Here is a 16,496-nt window from a genome sequence, read left to right as displayed (position 1 = left end):
TGGTGTACTGAGCTGTATGTGCGTCGCACTGTATTTTCTGATATGTACCCAAATAATAGATTCTGTATGCAGGACAACTAATCGGCTGACCGAATAATCGATTAAGAAAATAGTTGACAACTATTTTCACAATCGATTAATTGTTGATTAATCAATTAGTTGTTTCAGCCCTATCCTGAACACACCATCCCCACCGTGAAACATGGCGGTGGCAGCATCATGTTGTGGGGATGTTTTCTTCAGCAAGGAGAGGAAAGCTGGTCAGAGTTAATGGGAAGACATATGGAGCCAAATAAAGGGCAATCTTAGAAGAAAATCTGTTAGAATCTGCAAATGACTTGAGGCTGGGGCAGAGGTTCACCTTCCAGCAGGACAATGACCCAAACATACAGCCAGAGCTAAAATGGAATGGTTTAAAACAACGCATATTCATGTTTTAGAATGACCCAGTCAAAGTCCAGACCTAAATCAAATTGAGAATCTGTGGCAAGACTTGAAAATTACTGTTCACAGATGCTCCCCATACAATCTGACAAAGCTTGAGCTATTTTGCAAAGCACAATGGGCAAAAGGTTCACTCTCTAGGTGTGCAAAGCTGGTAGAGAAATACTCAAAAAGACTTGCAGCTGTAATTGCAGCTAAATGTGGTTGTACAAAGTATTTACTCAGGGGGGCTGAATACAAATGCATGCCACACTTGTCAGATATTTGTATAAACTTTTGAAAATCTTTTATCATTTTCCTTCCACTTCACAATTATGTGCCACTTTGTGTTGGTTCATCACAAAAAAATGCCAATAAAATGCATTACATGTAACATGACAAAATGTGTAAAATTTCAAGGGGTATGAATACTTTTTCAAGGCACTGTACCCAACATGTCATACAACCCTGCTTTTTATTCACATTTGTACCCAATGAGCGTTTTGGGAGTTAATGTGTGTATCCATGGGTACAAGTGAGCTTTACATTTTTTTTGGTTTTACCAAAACTTTCATTTGTTAAAAAAAAAAAAAAAAAAAGAAGTTTAACCTAAAGTGATTGTCAAGTCTTGTTTGTTTGTTTTTTTTCTCTATTAAAACATATTATACTTACCTGCTCTGTGCAGTGGTTTTGCCCAAGGCAGCCTAGATCCCCCTCTTCTCCTCAGGTCCCTGGCTGGCGCGCCTTGCCGCTCCCTCCTGTTGAGTGCCCCAACAGCAAGCAGGTTCCTTATGGGGGCACCCGAGCAGAGCTGCAGCTTTGTGTATCCATTCAGACAAGGAGTTACCGTCTGGCGCCGCCCCCTCTCTCTCCTGACTGGCTGAGTTTGATTGATAGTCATGGCGCCGCTGCAGTCTCAGCCAATCAGGAGAGAGAGGCACTCATGGACATTGCTGGATAGAGAGGGGGCTCAGGTAAGTATTAGGGGGGCTGATGATGCACACAGGAGGCTTTTTATCCTAATGTACAGAATGCATTAAGAAAAAAAACCTTCTGACTTTACAACCCTTTTAGCACAGACTGCTCTTAATCAGCTTCTTCCCTGGCCAGGTAACTGCTCTGAACCTGGAATTGCCCATAGCTGAGTGCTTCAGGATTCAAATTACCCAGGGAAGAACAGCAAACAATGATTCCAGCAATGCAGCTACCCAAATCACTCCTACTAGAAAGCTGGCGGCCTGCAGTAAAAAATGTAAACAAACTCTTGGCTACTAGAGCGTTAACAAGATACTGTTGCCCCCGCCATAGTAGTTAAAGAGTTAGCAGCAAAAAAAAGGTAAAATATACCTAACGCTTTATACCTTTTAACTCCATCATGATTCAATGCATGGATCCTTACTAAGGTGTAGACTGACAGTGTTTTAAGAGGTTTTAACATGCAAGGGTTTAAGCACACTGGATGCCCTCTAGATGCCTTTCCCCTAGCAGCAGAAAAATGTTGGGCCCTGGTAAATGCGTGTACTGCTTTTAGCAAGCACTCGCAAAGCACTTGGGTGTCAATTTCATTGGCCAGAATAAAGAATACATTCTGGCCATTTAATTGCATTAACGCTCAAGTGCTAAACGCATCTAGGGTTAATGGAGGTTTACGCCAGGTCCAGCATTTTTCTGCAAAAAAAAAAAAAAACTCTTCTCCTGAATGCAATTCTTCTGCATTCAGGAGAGGAGCATTTACTGCCTCTAAACTCTGGTAAAAGCCTATGTGTGCATGGACACCTACCTGGGCTTTTATGGAGTTGTATTCAGGAGAATTGGCAAAGAAAAATGCAAAAAGTTCAGAAAACGTGAGTTTAGGAGCAGCAGTGTGCATGAGGCCTAAAGTAGCAATCACATCTAAAAAATGGTAAGCTGCAATAAAATAAATGTTTGCTTCTGGGTTTAATACCGCTTTAAAATATTGGCAGAAAATTTAGAAAATGCTTTGGTAGAGGGAGAGATGGACCGCTACACTGTTTACAAAACACTTGCTAGCCAGTGGAGGAAAAAAAGATGCCAAATAAAATCAAGCCATTAAGGTGAAAACGATTACATAATTACAGTTTTAGCACATCTACTTACTTGTCCGTCTGCCCTGCATTTGAGGTGCTCTCAGCTCTCATTCTTGTCAGTGCAGCAGCAGCTTCATCCAACGCACAGCTGACCGAAGATGTCAATCTGCGAAGCACTTCAGGATCTGCAAACGCTTTACCATCAGCAGTGGATAATTTACCAATTCCTTGTTAGCACAAGTCGCCAAGCCAGTTAGTAGGTGAATGTAAGAAACCAAAAAAAAAACAGGGGAAAAAAAAAAGCCTACTGTTAGTTCAGTCCATGCAAAACTAGCAGATAAGTCTAAGTTTAAAGATTGCTGGTGGCTAACAAAAACTGGATTTTTGTAAAAACTTAGCGTAAAATCCTTTTCTCTGAAGTCCATTGACAGACGCAGCAGCAATGCTTCTTTATCCTTGGGTTATGCGCCATCTACAGGAGAAGACTAGGCAGTGAAAAAAATTCACTGACACACCTATAGGGGCTGTCCTTCCACATAAAACCCCCCGCACACTGTGCTCTCAAATCAGTTTCTTGCTGCCTAGTGAAGGAGTAGGACCTAGGTTTCCTGCTGGGACTTCAGTCTCAGTTTTTTTATTCTTTCATGAATGTTTGTTTATATTTATTTATCTTTACTCACTATCGCTAGCTAGTGTCAGGGGGATACTCCTGGTGAACTACAAGCAACAGCCGGCTGCGGTTTCACTTTGGATAATCTAGATCCTTACGGTCTCCCTGCCTGGCCAACAAGCATGAGCAGGTTATGGTCCGACTAAGCCTCGCTACGACGGAGCCCCTGTGGATGGGGAAGAGTTAAGAGCGGATGTCTCGCCGGGACGCATCGACCTGGAACAACCTAAATCATAGCGTACCCCTTGGCTGGCAGCACCCCCACTCAGGGTGGGAGGCGGTCCGCCCGGAGAGGAGCCCACCCGGTAAATGGTATGGTGAGTAATACTAAAACCCTGGGTAAATAAGAAGCATTGCTGCTGCGTCTGTCAATGGACGATAGAGAAAATGGGATTTTTGACTTACCGTAAAATCTATTTCTCTGATGGTTATTAACTGACACAGCTACTCATCTTCATGACTATATGGGTTATTCTGCCCCCTACAGGAGTAGGAGACCAGGCAGACAAAAACCTGCCTACGACTATGTGGCAGTCCCAGGGGGTATACTCCCGCTATCTGCTATACGTATTCAGTTTTGTTACAAGCAGTGTCAGAAGAAAAAACCCAACTCCATAGAGGGGCGGGAAGCCACCAAACCAGGGACCCCCTCGTTCTCCAGCCTCAACAGGATCAGATTGTCTAGAAACTGAGGATCCTTGTTCCATTTCACCAGAATCTCCTTTGCAGAGATCTCGTGTGGAACTGTGCAAACGGAACCGCCTTGAAGGTAGAGACCATCAGGCCCACCACCCTCATGCAAGTCCGAAGAGATGACCGTCTGCTGGACAGCAGAATTTGAATTGCCTCCTGCAATTACTGTAGTTTTTGCTGAGGAAGAAACACTCTGGCTGATGCAGAGTCTAGTGTCAGTCCCAAACAGCCCAGACTTGTGGAAGGAACCAGAGCAAACATCTGAAGATTCAGAATCCAAACAAACTGCTTCAGAGTTCGCAGAGTAATCTCCAAGTTGTCCAACAGTGAACCTTCGTGATCCAGGACCAGTGGGTCCACTAAGTCATTCGCTCTGGCTACAACATCGAGTTTCAATCGTACCCTCAGGAAAGGTTTCTTCCCTTTCAACCGGCACTTGTCCCCGGATCGCTTAGGGGATCTCTATGGGGCAGTGCAAGACTTGTTACTTCAAGGGGTGATTGTTCCGGTTCCTACATCAAAAGGTTTTCAAGGTTTTTACTCAAACCAGTTTACAGTTCAAAGGAAGGAAGGCAATTCTGGACCTCAAGGTGCTAAACTGCTTTGTGCGCGTACAGGAGTTCCAAATGAAATCCATTCGCACAGTAGTGGCATCCCTACATTAGGGAGATTTCCTCGCCTCCATCGGCATCAAGGATGCCTACCTTCACATCCCAATATGTGCCAGTCACCAGTGCTTCCTCTGCTTTTGCCGTGGGCGAGGAGCATTATCAGTTTGTGGCATTACCCTTTGGTCTTGCCTTCGCTCCTCCGGTATTCAGATCCGGAAACCAGCTAAGACATCCCCCACCCCAGATACGGGTGAGGGTGCCCCTTATGCGGAGGAAGTCTTGTCCGCAGGTCTGGCAGAACCCGCTCAGAGCTTGCCGGACCAAGACCTCTTAGAACCCTTGTCTTGAGCCCCAGGGGGACGAAAAGTCCGTTTGTAACCTGAAAAGAAAGGCCCCGGCCTGCGGCAGGGCTCCTTACTCTTGGAAGCCTGAGAAAGTACTCTTTCCCCCTGTGAAGCCTTTGATCATGTCATCCAAGGAAGCTCCAAATAAACGATCCTCTACAAATGGAAGATTGGATAAGGCCATCTTAGAAGCCTGGTCCACAGACCAGCATTTTAGCCATATAATACGCCACGGGACCAGTCTAGAACTCAAGGGAGCGCCATCCAAAAGAGGTGTCAGACAAACTGCAGCCCTTGGACCAACTGATTCGCCAGCTCTGCAAAAGGCAGGGGGGAGCTGTTTCCCCCTGGGTCTTGGCATAGAAGTTTTGCCATGTCTGTCATAGCTTGGGACACCACGGCAATAGTAAATACCAGTCTAAGTGCCGAACCAGCCACAGTGAACTTATGGCGGGTCAAGGCCTCCGACGTATCAGCCGGATCTGTGAAGACCGGGCACTCTTCAACCGGGATTACGGTGTCCTTATTCAACCTGGAAAACCGGGGAGTCCACCAAAAGGAGGAACTGTCCATTTTTTAGGGAGGGAATCCTCATAGGGGTACCACATTGCAAACGCTTAGTGATTGCAAAAGGTGCGTTCAGGCACCCCCTCTGTTTTGTGACAACATTGTCAAAGAAGTCAGGAAAGGGGAACACCTTCGCCGCTTCTGAGGACCTGTGGGTGCCAAAGGTGACCCGCGCCTCTGATGCTGCATTAGTTGTTGCATCCTCCATCCATAAGGTTTTCCGCACTAATACAATCAGTGCATTCACTAGGGCCTTTCCATGTGCAGCTAGAGGACCAGAGGAATTATCCTCACTATCTGAGCACATGGGGTGCGTGGACGCACACCCCAAAGGGTAACTTGCACCGGCGGCGGCCAAATCAGATTCTGAATCTAATGAGAGAGGAAACGGGCAGGGGCGGGGGGGGGGGGGGGGACGCCTCTTGCTGGCCCGTTTGCCTAGGACCAAATCTACCTTGGACACCAAGGACTCCAGGACCACCGTCAGTGCAGTCGGTTGTTGGGACCCAGAGGGTCAGACAGCCTCAGAGTGAATCAGGTGGTGAAATATGCTCCAGGGCCTCCATGAGTGGAGAGGGGAACCCACACAAAAAAGGTGTAGAACACCCAAGGGACACCCTACCGTGCTGTGGCACCACAAAGCCCAGCACAGAGCACTACCGCTGCAATAGAAGAGAGAGGTCGAGAAAACTCCACAAACGATTCACCACCACCGGTCAGGTGCTCACAGCACTGGACTAACTGCACACCATGCGGCGATCAGGAAGAGGAACTTCCAGGGATCAGCACTATTCGGCCCACCGCCGAATCACCGCCCATCCGACTCCAAAAACATGGCCACCGCTATTTTCAATGGAAAACCACAAGAAAATAGCAGCCCCGGGGGCTCCCCAGCAGCACAAAAAACTATCCCAACAGGAAGGGCCCCCCCCGACAGGTTTCGCCAACAGGAAGGGCCCCCCCCCCCGACAGGTTCCGCCAACAGGAAGGGGGGCCCACCCCGACAGGTGCCGCCAACAGGAAGGGGGGCCCACCCCGACAGGTGCCGCCAACAGGAAGAGGGGCCCACCCCAACAGGTGCCGCCAACAGGAAGGGGGGCCCCCCCCGACAGGTGCCCCCAACAGGAAGGGGGGCCCCCCCCGACAGGTGCCCCCAACAGGAAGGGGGGCCCCCCCCCCGACAGGTGCCCCCAACAGGAAGGGGGGCCCCCCCCCGACAGGTGCCCCCAACAGGAAGGGGGGCCCCCCCCCCGACAGGTGCCCCCAACAGGAAGGGGCCCCCCCGACAGGTGCCCCCAACAGGAAGGGGGCCCCCCCGACAGGTGCCCCCAAAAGGAAGGAGGACCCCCGACAGGTGCCCCCAACAGGAAGGAGGGACCCAACATGTGCCCCCAACAGGAAGGAGGGACCCGACAGGTGCCCCCAACAAGCTCAACCACCTTCCGAGGAAAGAGTGTTTGGGTCGGGCTGGGGGGGGGTGAGGTTGCCGCCTGCGACCGAACAAGTATGTCCACCGGGGGGGGGGGGGGTAAAGGCCTGTGACAGACCACCGAAACGAGGGGAGGGGCTCAAATGCTGACAAGGAGGGAGGGGTACCCGGGGTTCGATCATCCCAGGGAGGGGGGCCCACATCCACTCCAAAACCCTCCAGGGGTAGAGGGGGGACATCTACTTGCCAAAAGAGGAACAGGTTGGATACCGCTCCGGACAAACCACTGCTCCATCGCAATGTGTGTGCTGCCAGCCAGGAGGAAACACTGCGACTCACGCCGAAGCCAGTTCATATGCGCCATTGTGAGACGTTTAACTCGCAGGCCAGCCCCTGTCCAGTGGGGCTACGTCGCGGCCAACCTAGTGCAGAGCTGCGGTCTGCACGCTTTCGCTGGTCAGACTGGGGGGACCCTAAGGATCTAGATTATCCAGTTCGTCGCCCAGTCTGACACTTAATTGTAGCTCACACAGGAACTAAAAAAAAAAAAAAAAAGGAAGGGGGAAAAAAAAATTCCATTTAAAAAGAAAAGATTGCCAGGACCAGATATCCCAGCAAAGAACTAGGTCTTACTCCTGACTAGGCAGAAAAATAACTGAATACTTATAGGAAGGGAGTGGGAGTATAGACCCCCCCTGGGGCTGCCCCACAGACGTAATCAAGTTTTCATCTGCCTGGTGTCCTACTCCTGTAGGGGCAGTATAACCCATAAGGTTGTGAAGATGAGGAGCGGTGTCTGTCAATGAACGAAAGAGAAAAAGAACATTTTACATGCTGGATAGAAATTTGCACAGCGAACACACCAAGTGCAGCAACTGAGTTGCTTATACTTTCTACTACATGACTTTGAACAAATAATTTAACACTGTTAGAAGCATGCTCTAGAATAATCTGCCTAACATTAAACATTCTAAACATCATAATTTACAAAGTACATGGATTTAAAGTACACCATCCTCTGAAAATTAAACTTACCTCACTACTATGCCCACTCTAGCTTTATGAGCTAGAGTGGGCATAGGTGAGCCAACAAACCAGAACAAGTACACATGTAATCAACTCCAGAAAAAAGCAAGATCTTCAAAACCAAATTCTTAGCCAAAATTTTAGAGCTCAGTGAGGGAAGCAAAGGATTAGCAAGGTAGCCAGGTAACTAGAACTTCAACAAGTCGTAGTAGTACTGTAGTGGTAACCTCCTCTAGAGTTTCTCTCATGGTAGATTTAAAGGGAAATTGTAAATATGCTTTAGAGATTGAAAGCTTTCCTTCTCATCTGCCAGGCATTAGCCCTTGGTCGGTTAAAGAATATCTTAATCCAAAACTTTATGGGTTACAATAAGGGATGCTTAAAATCTCCATAAGATATTTTCCCTGCCATCTGCGTCCCAGCGGGAAGATTTACCTTAACGTTCTGTTCAGTCAACACAACCGGAATTGCTCAAAATGATGGAAAAGCCCTCAAAACAGTTGCCACTGAAGTGTACCCACTTCAAGATTTCCCCTATTACTATTTTAAGGACAATTTTGCTGTCCACTAATGACAAGTCTAAATGAGCTCTTAGGGCGTGTAGATGGGCAACGATACCATGCTTTCACAGGCATTCCACTTTTATGTAAAATCAGCCTGAGATGCTTCCAAGTTTTTCCCTCCCTATAGACCTGCTTTGAACAGCATTTACATTACCATTGATCAGAACGGTGAAAAGCAGCTGAGATCCAAATGTCCATGTACAAATGATCTTAGTAGAACTAAACCCTCCTATCCTTTTCAGCCGAGGAAGCTGCTATCTTAGCGCCTGTTTGATTTGCAACTGCCATGATGTTGCACATGTGATCAAGCATGACACCAACTATTTGATGGTTTGACAGTTTGGTTTAGAGCTAATGTGACAGTTGCCATTCCCAGCATATCAGGAATGTAACTTTTTTTAAAGCAGTTAAATCAATAAGGTTTGGTTTAATTTTTTTTTTTTTTTTTAACTTTCAATGGCGCGTGACAAGGATCCCCTAAATACAACCTACTTTCTGGAATCAGTCATATCCAATTTCCAAGTGCAGTATTTGATGCCTAAGTACTTACATTCGCTTGATTAAACTGCTGCCCTACTGAAAAGCAATCCATGGTGGACTGCTTTTCAGAGGGCGTTTGACAGCCGAGGAGGCAGTGATACGTTGTCTCCTCACCACTGTTTAACCATCTAAATGCCAAACCATACACTTGACTGGGTAGTCTGAATTGGTGGCATCATATGTGGAATGCTTCGGCATGCCATTTAATTTTGCCACAACTGAAGTAGATCATAGCTGCAGCATGGGTACAGCCTTTAAATGCTTTGTTTAGGAGAGCGTGGGCTTTTTTGACATCCTACTAAGCTGTTCAGCTGTAAGTGGAAAAAACAATTGATTTTTGTAAGATCTTACCGTAAAATCCTTTTCTCTGAAGTCCATTGACAGACGCAGCAGCTATCTATGCTTCTTGACCATTGGGTTATGCTGCCCCCTGCAGGAGTAGTATTAGGCAGGGGGAAAAAAAGCAATTCACCATGCCCACGGGGCTGTCCCTATAGGCATAACCCCACACACCCTGCTCCAGCAAAACAGTTTAGTTGCAAGCAGTGAAAGATGACACAAAACCATCATCCCCAGAGCAGGGGGGCGGGTGCAGCGTCTGTCAATAGACTTCAGAGAAAAGGATTTTACGGTAAGATCTTACAAAAATCCAGTTCTCTATCACCCATTGACAGACAGCAGCTATGCTTCATGACCACTGGGATTTCCCAAAGAAGCACAGGCATGAGGGGTGGGAAGAACGCAACCAAAAAACAGGTAACGTTTTTCCAAAGGCCAAACATAGCCAACTGGGTAACAAAGCTCAACCAGGAACAGGAGCTTACTCAGAGAAAAAATATAAACCCCTGAAAGAGAAAAATTAGTCTCTTTAACCATTTGCCGACCGCCGCCCGACTATATACGGCGGCGGTCAGCCCCTCCCAGGCAAAGTGACGTACCGGTACGTCACTAGCCTGTGAGCCAATAGGGGGCGAGTGCGCACCGCCGGAGGCGCGCTCCCGCCCCGCTCGTTCCCTAAGCAGCCCGCGCGTGTGACCGGCAGACCCGATGTCCGCCGGTCACTCGCGATCGTCGGGTGGAGAGGGAGAAAGGAAGGCGCCGGTCATTCTCCGCTGTGTAAAAGCACAGATTATACGGTCCTGCTATGTAGGACCGTTGATCTCTGCTGTTACACACACATCCAATCACAGTTATAAGCACGCCCCTAGATCGCCACTAAAAAGGCAACCTTCTTAGACAGCAGAGGCAACGAAATCTCCCGGATGTTCTCAAAGGGAGAACACTGTAAAACGGACAGAACCAAGTTCAATACCCACGGAGGTAAAGGCTTCCTTCTGAAAGGAACTAAATGTCGCACACCCTGAATGAAGGTGCGAATTAAAGAATTAGACGCCACAGGGCGTTGAAAAAGAATAGCCAGTGCAGACACCTGGCCCTTTATCGTGGCCAGCGCCAGGCGCTGGTCCACCCCGACTGGAGGAAAGCCAACACTCTCGACACCGAGCACGAGCGAGGGGAGAACCCCCTGGACTCACACCAGGCGAAATAGGCTTTCCAGGTACGGTAATAAATTTTACCAGAGGAGGTTTTCCTAGCCTTGATCAGGGTAGGAATGACCTCAGGGGAGAGACCCCTGTCTCTCAGGACCTGGGTCTCAACAGCCAAGCCGTTAAAGCCAGCGACTGTAAAGCAGGATGGAAGATCGGTCCCTGAGACAGCAGATCTTCCCACATTGGCAGCCGCCAAGGAGGCGCCACTGCCAGGTGAACAACGTCGGCGTAACAGGACCGGCGTGGCCAGTCCGGCGCTACCAGAATCACCAGGTGCGGTTCGGAGGCTAACCTGCGAAGGAACCTGGACAACAACTGAATCGGAGGAAAGGCATACATCAGACGATACTGATGCCAAGGGGCCACCAAAGCATCCGAGGCGTCTGCCAGAGGATCGCACGTTCTTGCCACGAACCTTTCCACCTTGTGGTTTAGCCGAGATGCGAACAGATCCACGTCCGGGGATCCCCACTTCGCACAAAGCATTTGGAAGACCTCTGGGTGTAGGGACCATTCCCCCTGGTCCAGGGTCTGACAGCTCAGATAGTCGGCCTGCCAATTCTCCACACCCGGAATGTGAACTGCTGAGATTGCCGGGACATGAGTCTCGGCCCAAGACAGAATGTCAGTCACCTCCCGGTCCACCCAGGCACTCCTGGTGCCCCCTTGGTGGTTGATGTAAGCCACCGCGGTAGCATTGTCCGTCTGTACCCGAACCGGACGGCCCCAAAGTCGATCCGACCACTGGAAGAGAGAGTTTGATCGCTCTCAATTCCAATATGTTGATCGGAAGGGAGGATTCCTCCCCCGACCAAGTGCCCTGGGCAGACAGGTTGCCCAGGACTCCACCCCAGCCCGACAGGTTGGCATCCGTGGTAATCACCGTCCACGGACGAAAGGACTTGCCTTCTGACACAGCCGGGGACTGAAGCCACCACAGAAGATCCATTCTGGTTTGGCGAATCAATGAGACACTCAGATCCAAGGACTGATGTAGTCTGTCCCACCTGGCCAGGATCTCAGCTTGAAGAGACCGTGTGTGAAACTGGGCAAAGGGTATCGCCTCGAAGGCAGATACCATCAACCCTAGGGACCGCATGCAGGTCCTGAGTGACGAGGATGGCTTGTCCCTGAGGGACCTGATCTCGTCCTGTAAGGTCCGGAGCTTGTCCTCCGGCAAGAACACCTTCGCTTGAGCAGTGTCCAGAACCATTCCCAGATAGGGAAGACGAACCGAAGGAGACAAGGTCGACTTCTGTACGTTGATGGTCCATCCGAACTCCTGGAGCGTCTGTACCGTGGTGGACAGATCGCCCAGTAGGTCCTGGCGGACACTCGATCTTAAAAGGAGATGGTCCAGATATCCCAAGACCGCAATGCCCTGAGCCCTCAGCAGGCCCAGAACAGGCGCCAGCATTTTTGGTAAAGACCCTTGGAGCCAAAGCGAGACCGAAAGGTAACGCCACAAACTGATAGTGGTCCTCCGCTATTGCGAACCGAAGGTACCTCTGGTGACCCTCGAAAATGGGAATGTGTAGGTACGCATCCTTCAGGTCTATAGAGGCCAGGAATTCCCCTGGACTCAGGGCGGCAACCACCGAACGGAGATATTCCATACGGAATTTTCGAACGCGCACGAAGCGGTTCAGAGCTTTCAGGTCCAGAATAGGACGCACCTTGCCCTCCTTTCTGGGCACAGTGAGCAGATTGGAATAAAACCCCCGAAACCTGTCCCGATGAGGCACCGGGACAATCACCCCATGGGCAAGGAGGTCCTGCACCGCTTGATGCAGGTCCTGCAGGCGCCCTGGGGTCAAATGAAGATTTGAGGGGAAAAAATCTGTCCGCCCGGCCGGGAAAGGAATTCGATCTTGTACCCCGATCGAATGATTTCCTGAACCCACCTGTCCGGAATACGGAGCAGCCAAGGTTGGAGGAAACTACGCAAACGTCCCCCCACCCCTGAAACGGGTGAGGGCGCCCCTTCAGGCAGAGGCGGATTGACCCGCCGTACCGGCATTGCCGGACTTCTGATTGCCCGCCCAGGGCTTCTTCTGGCTACCTTGGCCCTTGAAGTGCTTGCCCTTGGTCTGATTTCGAAAGGCACGACAGGACCCCTGGTTGGGTCAAGAAGCGGAACCCCGCTTGCCACGAAAGGACTGATTCTTGGGGTTCTGGGGCAGCATGGTGCTCTTGCCCCCCGTGACGCCTTTTACCAAGGTATCCAACGCCTCGCCAAAAAGGCAAGAACCAGCATAGGGAAAATCAGCAACTGTTTTCCGTGATGTCTGGTCAGCCGACCAGCTCTTCAGCCAGATCAGTCGACGGTTAAGCACCGCGACACTAGATAGGCGTGCCACCAAAGGGGCCTCATTTAAGGCTGCATCGCACAAATACATGACTCCTTGGTGAATTTGATCCACTATAGCCAGCCTGGCAGGTGGGACAGAATCAGACACGAGGTTGCTCCTAAGCACCTTAGTCCACAATCAGCCACCGCCTGAGCCACCAAAACGGGACGCGAAAACAGGTTTGAGCAAGGAACCCGCCACCGTGTAGGAATAGCGGGCCAGAGACTCCAACCTCCTGTCTGTGGGATCCCGAAAAACCAGGGTCTCCTCAGTAGGAATCAAGGTAGCCTTGTTCAAAACTGCCACAGTGTGATCCACCTGTGGAGGCACACACCATCGTGTAGGAATGGCGGGCCAGAGACTCCAACCTCCTGTCTGTGGGATCCCGAAAAACCAGGGTCTCCTCAGTAGGAATCAAGGTAGCCTTGTTCAAAACTGCCACAGTGTGATCCACCTGTGGAGGCACACACCATCGCGATTCCGTAGCCAGTGCAAAAGGATAAAGTAACTTAAACCGACTAGGTACCAGGAATGGACGTTTTAAAGTGCGCCACAGTTCATTAACAGTCTAATGAAACTCAGCGGGGCAGGGAAATACCTGCGCCGACTTGCGGGTCCTGTGTGTCCCAAATGATGACACAATGCCTGGAGGACTGGGCTCATCCTTCAAATGTAGAGTTTCCTTTACAGAAACAATCAACTCATCCATGGTCGCGCGTTCTTCAGGCAACCCCGGGGGAGAAACATCAACCCCTTCCACCTCCGCCTCCCACTCAGACCCCAGCGGGTCTAAGGATGAGCGAGACCCTGAAAAGGGCAAGCCCGCTGCAGCAGCCATATCACCATCTGAATCAGAGGAGAGAGATAATCTGGGCCTCTTCCTAGCAGCACGTTCAGCCATCAGCACCTCCATTTTGGACACTAAGGACGCCACTACAGCGGCCAAATCAGGTATAACAGGGGCCACAGCAGGACTGGGGTCCCCCACCAGGGCTGGAGGAAATTTGCTATCCTGAGAATCCATTGCTCGAGGTGAAAATAACAGTGCAAGAAAAGGGTACTGTCCCTTTAAAACCGCTGCGGAGTGCGCAGCCCACCACTATATGTACAGTGACAAAAGACCCCCAATAGGAGAAGAAAACTGAGCCAGAAATGACAAAACAGAAGGTTATGGAAGAGACAGTCTGCAGAGCCCCACAGAGTGTTACCACCTAGATCGTTGCTTCAGAGGAAAAGGAAGTGAGGTCATGAGAGGCTGAACTATAAGCTGCAAGTGACCCAGGGAAAATGGCTGCCCATAGAACTGAATGGGAGACTTCGGGTAAATGGCCGCCGACATGTGCATCGAACGATCGTTCTGCCACACGCAAGATGGCGCCAAAACAGCATGTAAATCAGCCCACAGTGAAGCCAACATGCTTGCCCAAATTAAAGATGGCGGACCGCATGGTTTGTCCCAGCTGCGGCCGCCACACACACACACACGTCTGCACCCCCCAACACACACCGAAGTGACACGGGAAGGGGCCCCCACACAGATACACAGCACCGCAGCGCATGCATAGAGAAGACCCCCACTGGGATCGCAATAGGGAGCCCCACACCGGCACACAGACATGGTGAACACACAGCAACACAGGACTGCCACCCCAGACAGAGGCCCCACACAGAAGTACTTACCTGTACCAGATGGCGTGGGGTGCCTCTCAGAACGGAAGGCCGTTGTCCTCAACTGACAGGGAATGCCGTTTTGCCAAGGACATTACACTGCATATCGCAGATGTGTCCAGTGAGGTAGCCACCTCACAGCTGCATCCCTGCTGCGAGCAGGGATGGGTCGTTCATAATGCCAGGACGAACCATGGCTGAACGCTCGATGGCGGGCTGGGGGTCCCTCTGACCCTCTGCCCTGGAAAACCAGGGCGGTCAGTCCGATTCCCAGCTCCGCATGAATCCATCTTCATCCGAAGAGTGGACAAACTAAAGCTGACAAAAGAAACAGCTGGTATAACAAGAAAAAAACTGACATTTTTGAAAGAAAATCAAATAAAAAAAAAGTAGATCAGAAGGCGGAGACCAGAGCCCCAGCACAGGGAAAGCCTAACTACTCCTGACGCTAGGCAGAAACAAACTGAGTTGGGAGTGTTCACTGCAGGGGGGTATTGACCAGTGGGGCAGCCCCCATGGGTGTGTATATGCAAATGTCTTTGTTCTTTAGACTAAGTCTTATGCCTAGCTACTCCTGCGGAGCGGAAGTCAATACCCAATAGTGATGACTTAGAGGTGGCGGCGACTGTCTGAGGACATAAGAGAAAAATGGATTTTTGTAAGATCTTACCGTAAAATCCTTTTCTCTTAAGCTCATTGACAGACGTAGTCTTCTTGATTCTCAAGAGCTGGGTTATGTTGTCTCCGCAGGAGTAGGACTAGGCAGAAAGACAAAACGTTCTGGCTCCACCTTAGGGGCAGTCCCTGAGGGTATATCCTCCCTCTCTCTGCTACAGGGAATCAGTTCTGTTCTAAAGCAGTAACAGAGAATTTAACCCAACCCAACTCAATGATAGAGGGGCGGGTACTACGTCTGTCAATGAGCTTAAGAGAAAAGGATTTTACGGTAAGATCTTACAAAAATCCATTTTTCTCTATCGCTCATTGACAGACGTAGTCTTCTTGATTCTCAAGAGCTGGGACATCCAGAAGCAGTGCCACAAATGAGGGGTGGGATTGACAAAATCAAATCCAATCTAGAAGGCCCAACCGGTGCCAAACTAGAAGTTTTAAAGGCTCATTATAAACAAAGAATGAGACTAAAGAAAAAAATTTCCAACGGAAAAAAACCCTCGAGGTAGACCACTGGTCTCCTCAAATTGCGGCCTGCAAAACCTTGCGGCCAAACGAGGCATCAGACGATGCCATTACATCAACTTTATAATGTTTTGTAAAGGTATGCACCGACGACCAGGTAGCCGCCTTGCACACCTGGACCACTGACGCCTGATGGCGAAAGGCCCATGACGCACTAAGTGCCCGAATGGAGTGCGCCTTAACAGGGAACGGGGGCTCCCGACCCTTAATAGAATAAGCCTGTACTACCGTCTGTCTGATCCATCTAGAAATGGTCGCGGCAGATGCAGGCAACCCCTTTTTGGGTCCATCCGGGATCACAAAAAGTGAATCCGTCTTGCGAAACGAGTCTGTCGTTTTCAAGTATACCCTGATCGCCCGGACCACATCCAAGGAGTGTAAAGCAAACTCCCGAGGATGACTTGGCTTAGGACACAGGGAAGGTAACACAATTTCTTCATTCAGATGAAATTCTGAAACCACTTTTGGTAGGAAGGATGGATTCGGACGAAGAACCACCTTATCTCTATGAACCAGATATGGTGAACGACAAGATAATGCGGCCAGTTCTGACACCCTGCGTGCAGAAGTAATAGCCACCAAGAAGGCCACCTTCTGGGACAACGTAGGTAGAGGAATCTCCCTAATATCTTCAAAGGGAGGTTTCTGAAGAACCGACAACACTAAATTAAGATCCCAGGGGGGTAACGGCGCGTGCACTGGCGGAGCCAGATGTCGCACCCCCTGGATGAAATTCCGCACCAAGGAATGAGTAGCCAAAGGCTTCTGAAAGAAGATAGCTAATGCTGAGACCTGACCCTTGATAGTACTCAAGGC

At 49.8% G+C, this 16,496-nt stretch overlaps 1 protein-coding gene across 4 annotated transcripts in view; it reads right to left on the bottom strand.

The window, feature by feature from the left end:
* The window catches only part of ANKRD17 (ankyrin repeat domain 17), a 331,682-nt gene that overhangs the window by 231,240 nt on the left and 83,946 nt on the right, over positions 1–16,496 (bottom strand). For all 4 annotated transcript variants that reach the window (XM_082265183.1, XM_082265182.1, XM_082265185.1 and 1 more), the window contains exon 3: positions 2,542–2,698. In XM_082265183.1, the coding sequence (XP_082121309.1) occupies positions 2,542–2,698 (157 nt within the window). The remainder of the gene's footprint in view (positions 1–2,541; positions 2,699–16,496) is intronic.

The sequence above is a fragment of the Pelophylax lessonae genome (genome assembly GCF_965119305.1).
Source record: "Pelophylax lessonae genome assembly, chromosome: 1".
In the NCBI taxonomy this organism is placed as follows: Eukaryota; Metazoa; Chordata; class Amphibia; order Anura; family Ranidae; genus Pelophylax; species Pelophylax lessonae.
Note: the sequence above shows the minus strand (reverse complement) of the source record. Positions and strands in the feature narration are given on the sequence as shown.